This window comes from Dermacentor variabilis, chromosome 2 (assembly GCF_050947875.1).
Source record: "Dermacentor variabilis isolate Ectoservices chromosome 2, ASM5094787v1, whole genome shotgun sequence".
NCBI lineage: Eukaryota > Metazoa > Arthropoda > Arachnida > Ixodida > Ixodidae > Dermacentor > Dermacentor variabilis.
Window position 1 is genome coordinate 83,741,010 of NC_134569.1, and position 18,155 is coordinate 83,759,164.

General features: G+C 42.2%; 1 protein-coding gene across 1 annotated transcript in view; it reads left to right on the forward strand.

Annotated features, from left to right (window-relative positions):
• Arpc2 (Actin-related protein 2/3 complex, subunit 2) overlaps positions 1 to 18,155 on the forward strand; it is a 41,848-nt gene that overhangs the window by 1,246 nt on the left and 22,447 nt on the right. The window contains exons 2-5 of the mRNA XM_075681129.1: positions 483 to 576; positions 2,099 to 2,152; positions 5,653 to 5,698; positions 8,211 to 8,397. Of these exons, the coding sequence (XP_075537244.1) occupies positions 483 to 576; positions 2,099 to 2,152; positions 5,653 to 5,698; positions 8,211 to 8,397 (381 nt within the window). The remainder of the gene's footprint in view (positions 1 to 482; positions 577 to 2,098; positions 2,153 to 5,652; positions 5,699 to 8,210; positions 8,398 to 18,155) is intronic.

Consider the following 18,155-nt stretch of genomic DNA (forward strand, 5'->3'; position numbering starts at 1 on the left):
CACACTGCCTGTGTCAGCAGTCGAATAAATTACAAACGCAGTCAAGCGCGTCAACTTCTTGGGCGTATCTTAAACTGATGACTCAGCAGTACGATCGCTCCCCCAATGGCGGAGAAAGAGAGGCCTACTTAAGGGCATTCTGCATAGTCGTGATTGCCGCATTACGTAATGAGTGCTTTTGCTTTCTTTCTGTTAATGCTGCCTTCTGCAGTCTGAATAAAGTTTCTACTGTACACAACAACTATGTCCCACTGACTGATTGTAGCAAAACTTCTTGTTTAACTGTGTAGTGTGATATGAGTAGAGGTTTAATAGCAGAAATAAATATATTTCACCAGTACCTATTTGCTTGGTTTTCTTATTTGTTTTTCTTTTTCTCGTGTAAAGACAGTGTGCGTGAATCATAAGGCAGAAATTAATGTACTTGAGTAAATGTGCTCTTTCCATTTTACTGCTTCTAATATGTGTTCTCTATACTCCAGCAACAAGCCAGAGGCTGTCGATGTCAAAATTGCCGACTTCGATGGAGTTCTGTACCATATATCCAACCCAAACGGTGACAAAACAAAGATAAGGGTGAGTTGCTGCACCATTTTGTCTCGTACGAGTCTAGGCAGTTTCTGAACAGCAGTATTTTCCATGTAAGTTTTGTCAGCCGAAATTTTTTTGTACAATGTTTGTGTTGAGAGCATGCTGATAGGTTTCTGAGGAGAGCGTAAGGTACTATCAAAATCAAGTTTAAAATATATATATATTTTTACCTTTGATGTGCCATGGTGCCTCACATCATTTTTTATGCATACGGGCCATGTTTGGTGAAAGAGGGTATCAAAAGAAAAAGAGAGAATGAAATGTTATTGAAGGAACAAGCATGATGCAGCTGTCTCACATTGAGTGGATGCCTCAGCTGTTGCCACTGGGGAAGGAAATCATCAAAATAAAAGCATATTTGGAATGCAGTTGCTTTGGTACTTTATCTAGTTCCTTGAGAAAAACAGTATGTTCTGTCCAATCCAAAGAAAAAGATATTTACATAAGAATATGCATAATATTGTGCAAAGCACTTCAATTGATTAAGCTGATGTCACATCCACGGTGTTGCTATTTATAGAATTTCATTGCACTTGACTGCAATGTTTTTTCTTATATCACCTTTAAAGCTGCCCTGAACCACTCTTTATCGAAGTTGAAAAGTGCATTTGAAGTTAAAGTGGATTATTTAAAAAATAATTTACCGCAAAAAGTACTTCAGTGTGTCCTAAAGAAATGTAGTTATTGGCAATCAAAGGTTACGTACGTCACCATGGTGCGCAGTTCAAATCTAATTTTGAATGTTCAAAAAGATGCCACTACTTCCTATTTTGGTGCCTAAGGCGTACCAAACGCAGCTAAACATGGTTGTCCTGAGCAAGCCGCGATGCACTTAGCCAGCAGACTCGTCACGGCAGCCCCAGTGTCTACGCCTAATACTTGGTTTTTAAAACACATCAGAGAACCCTCAGTGCTCAAGTTCATCCGTAATTTTTCTCTGCAACATTTTCGTAGCTTTGGAAGTTATATACCATTTTCACCCTAGAAAAGCCAACTTTCATATTTTGTCATTAACTCTATTTTACATGCCACAAAAGATGCAGCTCCTTACTACAAATAAGTACAGTTACTTTGACGCACTAATTATGTATAGCATAAGTAAATCTGAAAGTGCTAAATGCAGCTGTATTCATGAATATGTGATAGTTGCTGTGCATTTAGACAGCCCCCTGTTAACTCCAAAGTCAGACAGTGCAGAAACAAACATATGAAGACAAATTCTTATGCTGTTGGATTTCAAGACCCAAATCTATACCCTGTCTGCCAATAGCAACATCTTTCCTTCCTTATATTCAGGTGCTGTAAATTTAGAAATGTACTCCTGCCAAACTTCCTAACATTAGAACAAATGTGTAGCCTGAAAGCCAAGCTTGCTTGCCAATAGACAAAACTCAATTCTTTCTCCTAACTAGGTACATGTTGCCCTCATCCTATTCTGTGCCACAGAAATAATCAAGTTTGTAATTTCTCTGTCGCAGAAACCTAAATGTTATTCTGTCTTTCACAGGTCAGCATTTCATTGAAATTCTACAAGGAACTCCAAGAACATGGTGCAGATGAGGTAAAAGATAATCTCATTGCATGCGAATTTCTTACTCTAATTTGGCTGTATTATGACTACAGGGCTTCATATCTTGTTTATTGGCGTATGATAGCCTCATTGGTAACATATCAGGCTAAGAGCAATAAGCTTGGCATCACAGATATGTTTTCCAAGCAACTGTAAGTGTGAACGAATATTTCTGCAAGCCTACTCTGTATTCTTAAAAAGGGCTTAGAGGTTATGTAGATGTGTAATCAAGGTCATTTTGTTTAGCCTACATTTTTCATTTGGCATGGTAAGTTTGCAGGTGGGAGGTTTATTGTTGTTCGTTAAGTCATTCAGCGTACTTAGATATTTATTTTTATTTTATTTACAAATACTGCAGGCCCTATTCGGGCCTAAGCAGGAGTGGGTACATACAGCAACGTAAATTACAACTGTCAATTAGCAATTGAGAACACAACAAAAACATGTACATATATCATTGTAACACTATACATAACAGAAATAAACATGGACATACAAAAGTGCAATACATAAACAAAATGACAATGAAAAAGCGTAACGCAAGAGCAACTGCTTTCATTGTGGCAATTTAGAGGTCAAAGAAAAGATTATTTCAAAGCTGAACGAACGATTCTGTTGTATTAGCGTTAACTACTTCTTCGGGTAATTTATTCCATAGTGAAATTGCATGGGGAAAAAGAGAATATTGATGGATGTTAAGACTACTAAATGGTTGCTTAATTGTTTTGTTTGTACGAGCAGACCGCATGGGGGGCTCAGGTAAATATCATTCACGCGGTATTTTGTAGTGAACATGGTACAGCTGATATAAAAAATTTGATGCGAGATACAATTCTGCGATGAGCTAGTTTTTTCAATTTCACCCTGTCGCGAAGAACGGACATGCTGGAAAAACGCGAGCATGTGGAGTATATAAACCGCAGAGCTAAATTTTGCACCCTTTCTATTTTCTTGTTTAAATATTTTTGGTGAGGGCTCCAGATCAAATCCGCATATTCTAATTTTGGTCTGACAAGAGCTTTGTATGCTGTTAACTTAACGGTCGATGAGGTATGGCGCAATTTCCGTTTAAAAAATGCCAGCTGTTCTAGCGCGTTGCTGCAAACGTTGTCTATGTGGGGTTTCCAACTTAAATTGATTGTGAGTGTAACACCTAAATGCTTCACTCGCTGGGTTTTATGTATATAAGAATTATTAATAATATAAGCAAAATCTAAGGGTTCTTTCTTGTTGGTAAATGTAATAGCTGCCGTCTTCAAAGTATTTAGCTTCAATCCCCATGTGTCACACCATACACTAATTGAGTGCAACGCCTCATTAAGTCTTACTTGGTCGGAGTGATGATTTACATTATTATAAACAACACAATCGTCCGCAAACAACCGGATCTTCACAGGCGATTGAACAGATAAATAGATGTCATTGATATAAACTAAGAACAACAAAGGACCGAGAACTGACCCCTGTGGCACCCCTGAGTGCACCTCCAATGTACCAGAAACGCAGTCTTTAACAGCAACGTATTGTTTTCTTGAGGACAAATAAGATTCTATCCAACGGATGATATTGCGTTCAATGCCCATAGAGAGCAGTTTCGTTACTAAATCGGCATGCGGAACTACATCGAACGCTTTGGAAAAGTCCAAAAACACTGTATTGATTTGACCTCTCATATTCAGTGCATTCACAAAATCATCCGTTATCTCAGCTAACTGTTATTGTAGATAAACCAGCCCTAAATCCATGTTGATTTGCATGAAGTAAATGATTATTCTCTAAATGTGTTATAATCACTTTTAAATAAAATGTGTTCTAGCAGTTTACAAGTTGTGGATGTTAAGGAAACTGCTCTGTAATTATTTAGTTCAAAAGGGGATCCAGATTTGTGAATCGGAACTATCCTTGCAAAGCGCCAGTCATCCGGTATCACACAGAATTCTAACAATGTTTTATATATTACATATAAGTACTCTGCTACCCAGACTGTGTATCTGTTGAGGAAAACATTAGATATTTTGTCCGGACCTGATGACTTTTTTATGTCTAGATTACGCAAAAGACTAAGAATGTCATTTTTGCTTAAATCTACTTCGGGCATCGGATTACGAAGGTTGTAAGGTTGCAAGTGCGTGTACGATGCGTTGATAGTAAACATCGATTGAAAAAAAACTCGTTAAATTCATTAGCAATGGTCAAAGGATCGTCATTGCTTATGCCAGATGTTCTGATGTCTGTGATACTGCTTTTATCTTTAGATAAATATTGCCATAATTTCCTTGGTTGCTCTGACATGAAAGAAGTCAATGTGGAAGAAAAGAACTGATCTGGTATAGAACTGATCTGGTATGGTATATGGTATAGGTACAGCACTGTGTCTAATCAGTTACAAGCCAATCATTCAGAAAGAGATCTTCTCACGGAAGTATGCTGCAACTGCCCATTCTCTGTTTGTACTAAGATAAATTGTTTGGTTATGGATAGCACAGGCGTAAAGAGGAAGTGCCCTGATGGTTCAGTAGCAGGTAGTGCACTCTGGTTTGTCTGCTGAAGTTCATGTGTCAGTCTTGCATGGTAGTATAAATCCAAAGGCTTTGTTCATCCCCTCACAGACAGGGACATCTCGTGTACTATCACGACAGAATGAAACTTGGAACAGCGGAGCACATGCCTCTCGGCACATGCTGCACTGCCTAACCATACCAATTGTAACCTGCTGCACATGCATGGTTAAGGGCTTCGCATCCTGCTGTTATCTTGTCAACCATTGCACACCTTATCAGTAATTCAATATCATGCCTGCAGAGTGGTACAGGTTTTTGCTTTCCTGCAGAGCTTGTTAGTAGATGCGAGGGGGCTGTTTTTGCTAGTCGCTCAAGACTGTGCATCCACCAAAGAGCACTGTGGGAAAGTAGAGGCTTTTAGCACTCTGTAGGCATGATACAAAAAACACTAACAAGGTGAGCGATACTCGAAAAGATCACAGCATAACGTGAAGCTGCAAACCCCATAATTTAACGGTTCACATACAGTAGTTTATTGTGGGTGCAGTGAGACAGCCAAGCACGTAGTGAGAGAAAAGTGCTCTGCTGTTTGCTGTTCATTCTGTCATGTTAGTATCTCACAAATAAACAGCAGGTACATGGGTAGAAAGAAGTAAATGGAGAACCAGAAGACGCGAATGGCTAGCACATGTGTACATGTTGCCTTTGGTCCCTCTGCTGTTAAGTTCTTGGGTTGTGGCTGACTGTACTATGTTCATATTTCTAATAAACGGGAGAAAGCACTGATAAGCAAGTTCATTGGATAATTTAAGATAATAATGCATTCTACAGTTCAAAATTAACAGTGCATTTGCAGTTTTAGAAGAAGCTGCAGGTCTCAGAATTTACTGTGAGCAATATGCAGTGCTTCTTTTGTCACTATTCTTCAATTATGTTGTAAAGTACTATGAATATCCATCTGGAGCCTTCTTCTTTCTTTTCTACTACTAGCTCTTGAAACGAGAATATGGTCCCTTGCTGACAACAACTGAAGATGGTATGTGTTGCTCCTGCTGTCTCTGCATGAATTTTCTCAGTTTTAGACTTCACCGCAACACATGTGCACGCCTCATAGTGGGACTTTCAGTTGCGCTTTGTGACTTGTTATGCTCAGCTTTGTTTCAATAGGGAAATGCATCTGTGTGTGAAACTTTTGTATTTCCTTGTAACATTAGTAACCGCAGGTCATCAGAATGAAGAGAAATTTCTCAGACTCAGTAGTTGCCAAGGTCAGTAGACTTGCTACGACTCAAGCTCACCATCATCAGGCACTGCCAAACTTTTGTGGACATACCAGGCAGGCTCACTCATACTCAGGGTTTCATTCTGCAGTACTCGATATATCACTGGATTACTCATTGCATTAGCAATGTACCATCTAGAGCATCAGCATGTTCGTAAGGTTTATAAATGAAAGGGCATAAATGCACATGTTCACCATAGAGAAACAGTAACATACCAAGTGTAAAGAGCACATTCAGTGCGAACAAGTGTAGAAACATGTAGAAGACCTTTGCCGAAATTGACATTTCACTTTAAAAATTCCAGTACAAGTTACTGTAAAACTATCATCTTGTATTTATAAAATTTGATTTAATTGACAAGATTTTTTATTCTTGTGTCTTCACTTGGGCTTACTCATTCTAACAGACACCACTCTTTGTACAGTCGGACTCTCTTGATAGTACATGCACTAAGCCTAAAATGTAGTCTTATTAACCCTAACACAGCTACAATTACATTTCGTTCAAACTTACTAGACCTGTTCAGACACAGACCTGCACCCTCTCCTACTTGGTTCAATTCACTTGAACTCATGGTTGGCTGCAGCTTCAAATGAGTCTGCTCATGAGTGAGTTTGTCGATTTACATTGTTGACAAAAGTTTACAAAGTGTGGGATTTCAGAACATGCTTGACCTTTATAAAGGCTGCACGCATTGTGGTTGAAGTCTGCACTAGTATTTGTGACGAAACACAGTCGATGAACGCAGTCTTTTTCACAGGCTGCATGCCCAAAATGCTAAGGAAGTACACTTTTCTGCATAACCCTCTTGCGCTCCACAAACTTATACAAAAATAGCGCAACCTTAGTGCTTTTGTGTTGGTCACACTGCGAAACTATGGTACCTATAGCATGGAATGCATGTGCTGCAAAGGCACCAGTCGCTTCATATGCCCTCATACTCAGATTGCAGCAGAAAACACATGGCTCTAAATTTAAGTTTCAGTGCTCATTTTAACACTTGGTATACTGTGGCATGTACGTCATAGGCGGCATCTGCTACCAAGTAACATTGTTTTATATGAGTTCACATATATGTTAAAACCATATGTTTGTTGGGCCATCTTATTGGGTCTCACTGTATATTCACTGTGGCATTGCAACTGGAAACCTCTTTCCTACTGATACGTAGCACAGGTTTGTACACATTAAAGTCTGATACAGCATTAGTGTATTGAATTGCATGAGAGCTTCGTTGTGCCACACTGCGACTTCGTTTGGCAGCCTTCAAGAAGAATGTGTTTGTCAAGCAGTCCGTTGCATTTTTGATTTTCTCAGTGTGGAAAGTGGGGTGCTTATGACATTCTGCTGCCTCTATAGCTGAGCTATCTCTTTATTTTATCATTGCTGTCAGATGGCAGAAAGAGTGGCAGAAGGCTTTGAAGGAATAAACTCTTCAGTCCCGCACCATCAGTCACTTTGTTGCTAAGGTGCTTTCAGGGTTTGAGTAAGAATGGAGTTCTGGGTGAGTTTGAACAGATTCGTAATTTACACTGGAAAAAAGACTAAAGACAAGGAAAAAAAATAGGGACAACACAAGGGCTGAATGCAGGTATGGAATAATGACTTTTCCGCACTTTTCCGAAGCAGGGGCAGAAATGTCAGGGTTCTGTTGTGTGTCAGCTATCGGTGCTCCTGTCATCCCTACTTTTTCTTTGTCCTTGTCTTTTCTTGTGCTGTAAATCATGAATCTGCAGGGTTTCTTGTATAAAATGAACAGTAGCACACTGCACATTAACCCCTTCCATGCCATGCTGTTGTCCCAAATTCTGGCCAAATTACTTTTAAGACCCCAGTTGCCAACATATTTTACCTTCACAAAAAGCATAAATTTGCTTCTGCCTGTGCAGTCCCATGAATTGTGTGCTGCCATATACCAAAAGCATGACTAAGCACTGATACAAAACTAGACTTACCAATGGCATTGCTAGAAAATGCAAAAGGCTGCTGACGAGCTGAGCTCGTGCTTGGTAGTTTTTACCAGAAATGCATGGAAGAACCCAGCTCATCCAAGGCATGGAAGGGGTTAATATCTTTGTAATTAATTGCAGCGCTCTTCATATATTGTTGAAGCTCTGCAAAGACCAGTGCATAACCACATGTGAATCAGATAATTTATGGCATCATTTTTACTTTGCATTGCATGATGTTCTCTACAAAACTTCGTAAAAGTAAGCACTCTGACTTTTTCACATGGTGACTTAGTCCTTTTGACTTCCTCTGTAGGTTACAATGTATCGCTATTGTTTGACCTGGAAAACCTTCCTGAGAACACAGAGGAGATTGCGCGCAAGGCCAGCCACCTCAAGAGGAACTGCTTTGCATCTGTCTTCGAGAAGTACTTTGACTTCCAGGAGCGTGGCGAGATTGGAGACAAGAGGGCCGTTATTCCCTACAGGGACGATGAAACCATGTAGGCACCTTTTTGTTGACTTCATTAGGTTAAGCCTGTGTGTGGTCTACAGATATTCTATAGCAGAGCACAATAGAATCACTTCATTAAAGTCAAAGAGCACAGTCTGAAGCCCTGGTTCATTGACTTGAATGGTTGACCTGTGTGTCCCAAAGCTACAGCTCAGATGCTGCTGTGAGGAATACCATAATGAATGGCCCCAGATGAATTCCAACTGATTCTTTAACATATATTGAAGTTTTACCGTATCACATTAGTAAAGTCTGTTTTCATCAGAGTGTGGCCACTGCAGCAAGGAATCAAACCTGCAACTTCATGCTTAGCAACAAAGCATAATAGCAGCCGAGCCAAATCTATAATAGAAAAGCATTGAATTGATCCTGAAGCATTCTTCGTACTTTAGTTCACAAGCAAACAAATGAGTTGGGCCAGTAGTAAAAAAATACAGGTCTCTTAGAACAGTTTCCAAGCACACTAAGCAAGCTTGCCTAGTTGTTGAATTACATCTTCGTGAATGCCTGAGCAACATATCACTCCTCTGCACAAACCGGAGCACCTACAATTTAACTCAAAATCATTCTTGCCTCCTTGACTAGATAGTACAAGCCCCTTGTCTTGATTCATCACCTTTGGTAAACCTAAGAGAATTAGTAGCTTCCATGGGTGAGGCTTGTCGGTGTTCTGAATGGCATCAAATACGCAATATTAAAAGAACTATAGAAAACAAAAAGCAGGAGCAAGTGGACCATGTAAATGCAGCAAGCTGTTTTCTTAGATAGGCTGTCGCCAGTTGAAGTACGCGAGTAGGAAAGTACTAAACACAAAAAAACTGCATTAATTTGCCATTAGGTGGAGTATTACAAGCATTTACCTGTGCTACTGAAGCTGCTCATCTTCAGCACAGCAATGACAAAACCGTCAAACCCTCGTGGGCAACTAAAGACATTTTATTGTTGATAGCTAACTTAAAATTGCTTTCAAGAAATTATTGCTGAGGGAGAGTCGTAAAGCTTTGTCATTTTATGTGTGAGACAGCTTGTAGTTTTGTTGGGGTTCCTTTAATGTCTTTGATGTGTCTCAAAAAGTCTGCATAAACATAGAGTTGCAGGAGAACATGCTTTTTCTGGAGTGTCCAGCTTTCAATTTTGAAGCAAGGCCTTATAAGTCTTCAATCATGCAAGTTTTGCCAAGTGTTGAGGTAAAATATTCTCATATATCTGCAATTGGAAGAAGCTACATTTTGAACACCATCCCTTTTGTGATCGATAACAATTTCATGCCGGCTTGTCTAGTTCTGCCACTTGTGTGCCTGCTGCTGTGTGCTACTGACCTACTAGGCATACCTAGCATGAAGACACAGCTTCAGTTTTCAGTCAAAGCAGCCACATTGTGATGCAGGCAGATAGCAATAACATCTGGACATCAAAATTGCAGTGCAGCTTGTAGAATATTGTGTTGTTTTTGTAGTAAAGCGAGTGACAGAAACACACGCAGTAGGTGCAAGCCAAAGAGTGGTTTCTTGCAGATAGCGTGGCTTCTTTTATGTAGTGTGCATTTAGTCGCGCATGTGCACTTCCTGCAATGAATGGGCTTCCGATGACATGACACGGCACTTCCTTTCCCTTAGAAGCCTAGTCTATCGGGAGGCCATCTTGTGTGCGTAGAATGCCTGGGAAGTCCCGAGATTTTCGACTCTCTTGAGGTTTTCTCATTGGGAGACTAGGCTGTACTAAGCGATATGTCCGATGGCGGTTCAGTGTCTTCTCCTGCTGAGGTTTGGTCACGCTGCGAGGCTTGGTCGTCTGAGGGTCTATCACTTTGCGAGGTGTGATGTTCTGAAAGCTGAGTTGTGCCGAGTTCCTTTTTCAACTCAGCCATTGCATTCATAGGTGCACTTGGTCGACGTGACGGCACTGCACTCCTCCTGCGGTGTCCACCATAACCAAGCGCCTACCTCTTCTTGACGTCACTGTGCTGGGTAACCATCTCTGGCCAGCTTGATTGTACTGTCGTGACCAAACAGGTGCTCCCTGAGGAAGCAACTGCGGCATCGGTGCCGGGGGTGTGCTCACCGTGGAATCCCGTGGTGCCACCTCCTCCTCTGAAAAATGTGCACTTAGTTCCTTGGTTGAAAGCCAAGCAACATCTCGGCAGGCGATTTCCCTTCTCGAGTCGGCATCATCCTGTGACGCAGCAAAAACTTGTTAATCCGACTGAGTAGACTTCCAGTTTCATTTTTGTTGATTCCCTCCTTAATGGTGCGCACAGCATGCTCCGCCAGTCCGTTTGACTGAGGGTAATATGGAGTGCAGTTATAGTGACACACATGGTTATCATTGAAGAATCTCCTTTTTTTTTTTTGGCCCGTTGTCGGAAATGGCTCTGTGTGGCAGGCCAAAACGCACAAAGATCCCCCACAGAACTTTCACTGTGGTTTCTACACTTGCTGCTTTAAGGGGTACTGCCTCCATCCATTTCGTTTCCGCATCCACTACCGCCAAGATCATGCGGCCTTCAACCGGACCTGCATAGTCGACATGCAAGCAAGGCCAACGTTTGTTGGTCTTCAGTCAGCTTAAGGAAACCTGTCCCGCGGCCCAATCCGGGATACCAAAACATTGTGCACGCCACGCGCTTCATTGCCATCATACCTGGATGGGTCTCGTGAAGTTCCTGCAGAATAATTGACTGCACATCCTCGGCCAAAACAACACGATGACCCCAGTAGATTAGTCCATTACTCACAGTAAGTTAATGTCTGTGGATGAAGTAAGGCTGAAAACACTATTGCTCCGGTCTCAGTTGGTTTGGCCGGCTGCGTAGAATCCATGTCTTCACTTGTCGGAGAAGGACGTCATCGCTGGTGCTGTCTGCCAACTGCTGTGCACAAAGAGAAAAATCTCTCAAGGCTTGCGCATTTAGCACACTTTCTACAGGATCGTCTTCACCAGGCTGTCCACATTCTGGCAAAGGCAAACGGCTCAAGGTGTCGGCGTTCGCGTCCAACAGTGCTTTCCGATAGTCTTTGTCATACTGATACGCCAATAAAAGTAGGGCCCTTCACTGTATCCTAGCTGCCGCCATTTGCAGAATAGGTTTGTCGCGGTGAACAGCCCCGTCAATGACTTATGATCTGTTATCAAAGAAAATTTATCACCAATAAGATAGTCTCGAAGTCTTGTCACACTGAAAACTAGTGTGAGCGCTTCCTTTTCCACTTGAGAGTAATTGCGCTCCGCCGGCGTTAAGGTTCTTGAGCGAAAGGCTATCAGATAATCTTCGCCATTGATACAATGGGACAGTACTGCGCTCAAGCCGACTGGTGATGTATTGCACTCCAGTCGAAGGGGCTTTTGTGGTTCATAGTGCACAAGATATTTAGCTTTACACAAGACTGTATTTACTTCTTGATCTGCTCTGTCTTAAGGCGACCCCCATTTCTGTTGCATCCCCTTTGCCAGTAAGCCATATAAAAGAGCCAACGTAGTTGACAAGTTGGGCAAGAATCTCGCGTAATATGTAACCAAGCCCAAGAAAGATTTCAGCTGGCTTACCGATGTTGGCTTTGGCGTGGCTAGCACAGCTTCAAGGTTGTCCTGCAGAGGATGAAAAGCTTTAGCGTTGATGCAATGCCCAAGAAACGACACATGCACTTCCCTAAACTGGCATTTCCCTTCGTTCAACTTCAAGTTGTGTTCATGCGGCCACTGAAACACCTGCCACAGTCTGGAGGTGTTGTTTTCCTTTTCTGCCACAATGATGTCGTCGAGGTAAACTTGAACGTTCGGCAAGCCTTGCAAAACCAATTCCATGCGTCGCTAGAACACGGCAGGGGCTGAAGCAATCCCGAATGCCAGTTGATTGTAGCAGTAAAGACCCCGGTGTGTGTTGAGTACCGCTGTCTTTTTGGCTTCTGCGTCCAGCGTACTGAAAACTTCGCCTCCAGAAAGAGCCGTGAACATGTCTTTAACTCTGGGCAAGGGATACTGCTCCAAGTGCAATGCCGGGTTGACGGTTAACTTGAAGTCACCGTACAACCATATATCTCCGTTCTTCTTTGCCACCGGAATCACTGGAGTTGCCCATTCCGAAACGCTTACCAGTGAAAGCACTCCGTCTTGTACAAGACGGCCGAACTCGGCTGAAACTTTGGAGCGCATAGCATAAGGCACGATTCGCACTTTACAGAAATGTGGGCGGGCTCCCTCCTTGAGGTATAGTTCAAAGGTGGGCCCTTGCAGCACCCAAGCTTGTTCTCAAAAAGATCCGAAAATTCCTCAAACAGAGGATTCACCTTGCCATTTACGCTCTAGGTGTTTCCAACGTCCTAAAAGGACACAGCCTCCATGCGGACTACTTCTATTGTGTTCCAACCACAGAGCAGTGGTCCGTAACATCCCACAAATATTAGAGTGCTCGTTACAACAGTTGAACCCGATTGTACCAGCATTGTTATCTGGCCGACCACCGGTAGTGGCCCCAGTAAGAGCATGTTAAATGGAGCGACGTCTTTTCCAGTGCCGGCCACCACTTGCAGTGCTTCTGAAATATGCTGTTTGGTATGACACTGACAGGAGAACCCGTGTCTATAATCATTCATAGTTTTCGACCCTGCCAGGTCAAGTCTTCCTTGAGAGGCTTCCATGTAGCTCCATTGGCAAAGCTATGAGCGACAAGAGCAAGCAGCATCTCTTCTTCGCTCTCACCTTCTCTCTGCTCTATGGAAAATGCCCTGGCCTCATAGGAACGTCCCTTGCTGCAGACCTTTGCCAGATGCCCTTTAAAGCCACAATGGTGGCACTTTGTGTTTCGATGACAGCACGTACGTGTAACGTGGGGACCGCCGCATCGATCACATGATAGATTGTTCTTTGGAGTGTTCCTCCACGGCCTCCAGGGCCGCCATGCTTGCTGCAACTGTACACTGTTCATGCTGGTTATCGAAGTCTCTGGGAACCCTCCCCGCATGTCTCGGATGTCGTCTAGCGCTTTCTCCTGAGCTCCGGCGAATTATTCTGCCTCCTCAAAAGTTAGCTTCTTGCACTTGAGTAGGTAGCGACGGGTGTCGTCGTCACGGATTCTGCATACTGTGCAGTCTCGCAGCATCCGGTGCAGTGAATTGCCGAAGTTACAACTCTCCGCCAGTCTCCGGAGGTCAGCAATGTATTCCCGAAAGCTCTCGCCATCCCTTTGCTTGCACATGAAGAACTAGAAGGTCGCTGCTATTTCATTAACTTGAGGATTGTAATGTTCCTCCATGTATTCAACAACTTCATCATAAGTTTGGTTGTTGACCGACACGGTTGAAAGGCACCCTTGCAACACGTGGATGACAGTATCGCTCAACGAAGACACAAGCAGAGCTCAGCGTTTTGTAGTGTCGGTAATCCCATTGCCCTAAAATAAGCTTTCAGGAGTATCCTGTACGTGCTCCAGTAGCTCATTGTCTCGTCGAAAACCAGTGGGCATGATGCCATCCTTCAATTCGGTCCGCTGCAGACCACGCTCGCGTCGGTCCCACCTTCGTCGCCACTGTAGTAACGCCAGTGACAGCAACACACTCCGTAGGCGCATCTGGTCGCACATGCGCACTTTGTGCATTGAACGGGCTTCCGATGACGCGACATGGCAGTTTTCTTCCTGGATGATAAACCCTGCTTGTCATGGTATGTTTATTCATTCGCAGTGTCCTGAAGGCATTGACTTCTGACCTGTAGCTCTGTGCTTGTTGAAACTACTGCACAGTAAGAGAAAGCTTTGCGCACATCATCTGAAAAATAGCTCGTAATTGTTTGCACCATCTCTGCGTAATGTGTCACAAATGGCTTAATCCTCCCACATTTACATGTTGCAAGAAACAATGGACTGACAAACAGATTTGTGGAATTGGTTAGACAGCATGAGTGAAGAGATATTTACATTTACTCAGAGAAACATACTGAGGAAAATCTCTATTCACAGACGAGAATTGCTTAAGGGAATTCGTGCTAAGCAATACTGTATTGTGCAGCTATACTTATCTCATAATCTACTTACAGTGCAGGAAACGCTGTGAGGCATGCAAAGGCATTGGATACTCCACAACAGAGTGTAGTTCCGTGCCTCAGCATCAATTATATATTGGGTGGTGAAGTGACAAGACAATAGTAATCTGAACATTTGGTCGCCTCAAAGAAAACTTCACCAAATTTAGCTTCCCAATTGCATACAGTTTTGTCTTATCAAAACTGTAGAATTGAGGTTCAGCAAATATGGTTGTATCAAGAAAGCACATACATTCTTCTTATTAAAATACATGATGAAATAAATCCTTGTTAAAAACGTTAGTATTTTTGGTAGCTCTTTCTGCTATATGTCTTTTAAATAAATTAAAGTGTAAATGTATCTGTGTCATCTAAAAAAGCAAATATTCAGAAACCTTATAAAGGGGGATCATGGTAGGTTTTGTACTAATAAAAGGGCTCACATACTGGAAAAGTTTAAGAAAAACTGGTCTAGCCCGTTTGTCTGGTCTCGCGCTCGATGGCCGATGAGGTCTACGAGTGCAAACATGTTTGCAGCGAGCTTCCCATAATAGCTTGTCACCAATCACTCTGCCAGCCGCACTGCTTAGGCCACTGAGCTTAATCAGCGCAACTTCGTTGTGAGACAGCAACCAAAGTTTCGGTGTTCTGCTAGTCAACATGGCAGCAGCTTTCCATGGCCACCATGTCCAACTCGTCATGCAGACGACGGTTCATGCCTGAAACACTCGAGAATCTTAAATTTCTGTTGTGGTTATACCATATTTACTCGCATAATGATCGCACTCGCGTAGTGATCGAACCCCTAAATTTTGTCGTCAAACTTTTTTTTTTTTTTCTTTCTCGTGTAATGATCGCACCCCGAACTAGTCGCAGCGATATGTCGTGTGCGAAGTCTAGCTAATAATGATCGAGCTTACCATCTGCCAAGTGCTGTCGAATGCTACGCAAACGACTCTGGAAGACAAAGCAAGCAGTCTGGACGCACCAAACATACTTAAGCAGAGGCCCCATTCCATTCCTTTCATCACTTTCCGCACTTCCATGAAAAAAAAGCTACAAACAAACTTGCCTTGGCGTTATTATTCATAGGCTTTATAATGGTTGTGGTCAACAACAGCAAAAAAGGCACTTTTCGATTCTTCTCGTTTGCACTCGTGGGCACGCAACAAATCACGAGCGGTAACAATAGTGGCCACGTTTACACTGATACATTAAAAGGGTACCCTATTGATACGCTGATGCTTGTAACACAGCTAAGATATTCGCCCACCCTTATCGGAAATGTGTCGTATTAGGATAGTAGTGAAGACAAATGCTGCAGTTTTTGCAGCATGCCCGCCATGTGTTTCTATGTCACTGGCAGCTAAGCACGCCAATCTTTGTTTCTGTCCCCTCAAAGTGGACGTGGCTACGTTATTGTTGCAGACTTGCCAATATTAACGATATTGTTCATTACTGATACAGAAGAAACTGTTTCAATGCGCCTAATGTACTCACGAGAAGAAAATAATCTCGTTCGCCGCAAATGTGGGATGAAAAAAATCTATATTTTCGTGGGAAATTTAACCCAAGTAATGATCACACCCCTGAATTTGCGTCAATTGTTTTGACAAAAGAGTGCGATCATTATGCGAATAAATATGCTGCATTGATCCTTGTGGTAGGTGCCAGTGCTGCAGGAAGTCTGAATAGTCATGCATGTCTGAAAAATCAGTCAGCAATTATATTCCACACTTTTTGCTCATGTGCAAAACTTTGCCTCACTATTATAACCAATAACGTATCAGATCCCGCATTCTCGATTTCATTATACCAGGAGAACACTATTGAGCTAAATCATGACCAACCAAATTTTGTATTTACTTCATTATATCCAATAATTTGTTATATCTGTGTTCAATATAGCTTCTAAAGAAAGGAGGCTACAGTCTAGTAAACTGAACTATACAGAACGGGGTGGAAGTGTGCTGTTTTGTTTTACAGTGCTGAGCCAATCACTTTCTGCCTCTTGCAATACTCTTAGTATTGTGTTGCAGTCCTCATGCTGATTCTAGAATAATGTGCACAGCTGCATTGTGCAGTAATAAATCTCCAAATTCTTAGACTGCGCTGCAACATTTAACTTGTTCTGCACTGTTGTACACTGTGCCAACCTGCCATAATTTGTAACAGAGCAGAATGTACTTGCTTTTCTTTCATTCCCATTCTTGAGCAGCGAATCTGTCACCGTTTCCCTTCTCTTGGCGCCTATTCTGTAACTCTAATGGTCCACCAGTTAACTAACCTACACATTACATGACCTGCCCAGCTCTATTTCTTTCTCTTAATGCCAATTAGAATATTGGCTATGCCCGTCTGCTCTCTGATCCACACCACTCTCTTCCTCTCTCTTAACGTTAAGCTAATCATTCTTTGTTCCATTGCACTTTGTGCGGTCCTTAACTTGTTTTCGAGCTTCTTTGTCAGTCTCCAAGTCTCTGCAACATACGTCAGCACTGGTAAAATGCACTGATTGTACACCTTCTATTTCAGTGACAATGGTAAGCTTCCTGTAAGGATCTGAATATGTCTGCTGTATGCACTCCTACCCATTTTTATTCTAGAGGCTGACTGGCAATCTTGAAATCTTGTTCCCTTGCCAGGCTATTGATCATTATCATTGTTTCTGCATATTAATCTTCAACCCCACTCTTACACTCTCTCTGTTAAGGTCCTCAATCATTTGTTGTAACTCGTCCCCAGTGTTGCTGATTAGTACAGTGTCATCTGTGAAGTGAAGGTTGCTGAGATATTCGCCATTGATCCTTACCCCTAAACCATCCCAATTCGATAGCTTGAATACTTCTTCCAAGCACGCAGTGAATAACATCGGAGAGATTGTGTCTTCTTGTCTGATCCTTTCCTTTATAGGTATTTTCCGACTTTTCTTGTGGAGAATTAGGGTAGCTGTGGAACCTTTGTAGATATTTTCCAAGATATTTACGTACTCCTTCATTACGTAGTTCCTCTATGACAGCTGGTATCGCTGCTGAACCAAATGCCTTTTCGTAATCTATGAAAGCCATGTAGAGAGGTTGATTGTACTCTGCAGATTTCTCGATTACCTGATTGATTACATGGATGTGATCCATTGTGCGGTATCCCTTCCTGAAGCCAGGAAGGGATACTGTGCGGTAATAGAAGTCTCACTCCAGTTGTTCCACTGTGGAGTTGTTTTCGAACTCCAACACTTTGGAAGAACTGCTTCTTATATAACATCTACAACTTGTGAAAATAAGGTTGTGTCCAACCGCATATTACTTGCACATTTTTGTGCTTCCAGTGTGTTTCCCCCTGTGTTTTGGTCACAAGTAGTTCTGCCGGTGATCGCAGAAACGTGTCATTCCACTGATTTGGTAGTAAATATGTCCAGATTTGTGATGCCTTCCAATTAGTAAATACGTCATATGTTGCACCATTATACTATGAGACAATGTTATATTTAATTACACAACACATGCTATGTGTTCCTTTTATATAGCGACGCACTATTTCTTGGTTGCAGATGCAAGCAGAGAGAGGTCTCTCTAGCCTTCGTAAGGTCGCCTAAAGGGCAGTAAAGATGCACATGCAACTGCACTAGTGATTGAAGTTTATTGCTTTTCATGCGTTTAAATAGGTATGTCGCGCTCACCACCCTCTCACTGCAGAGTTTAGGAAGCAAATTCCTTTTCCCAACAAGAAAACACTTGT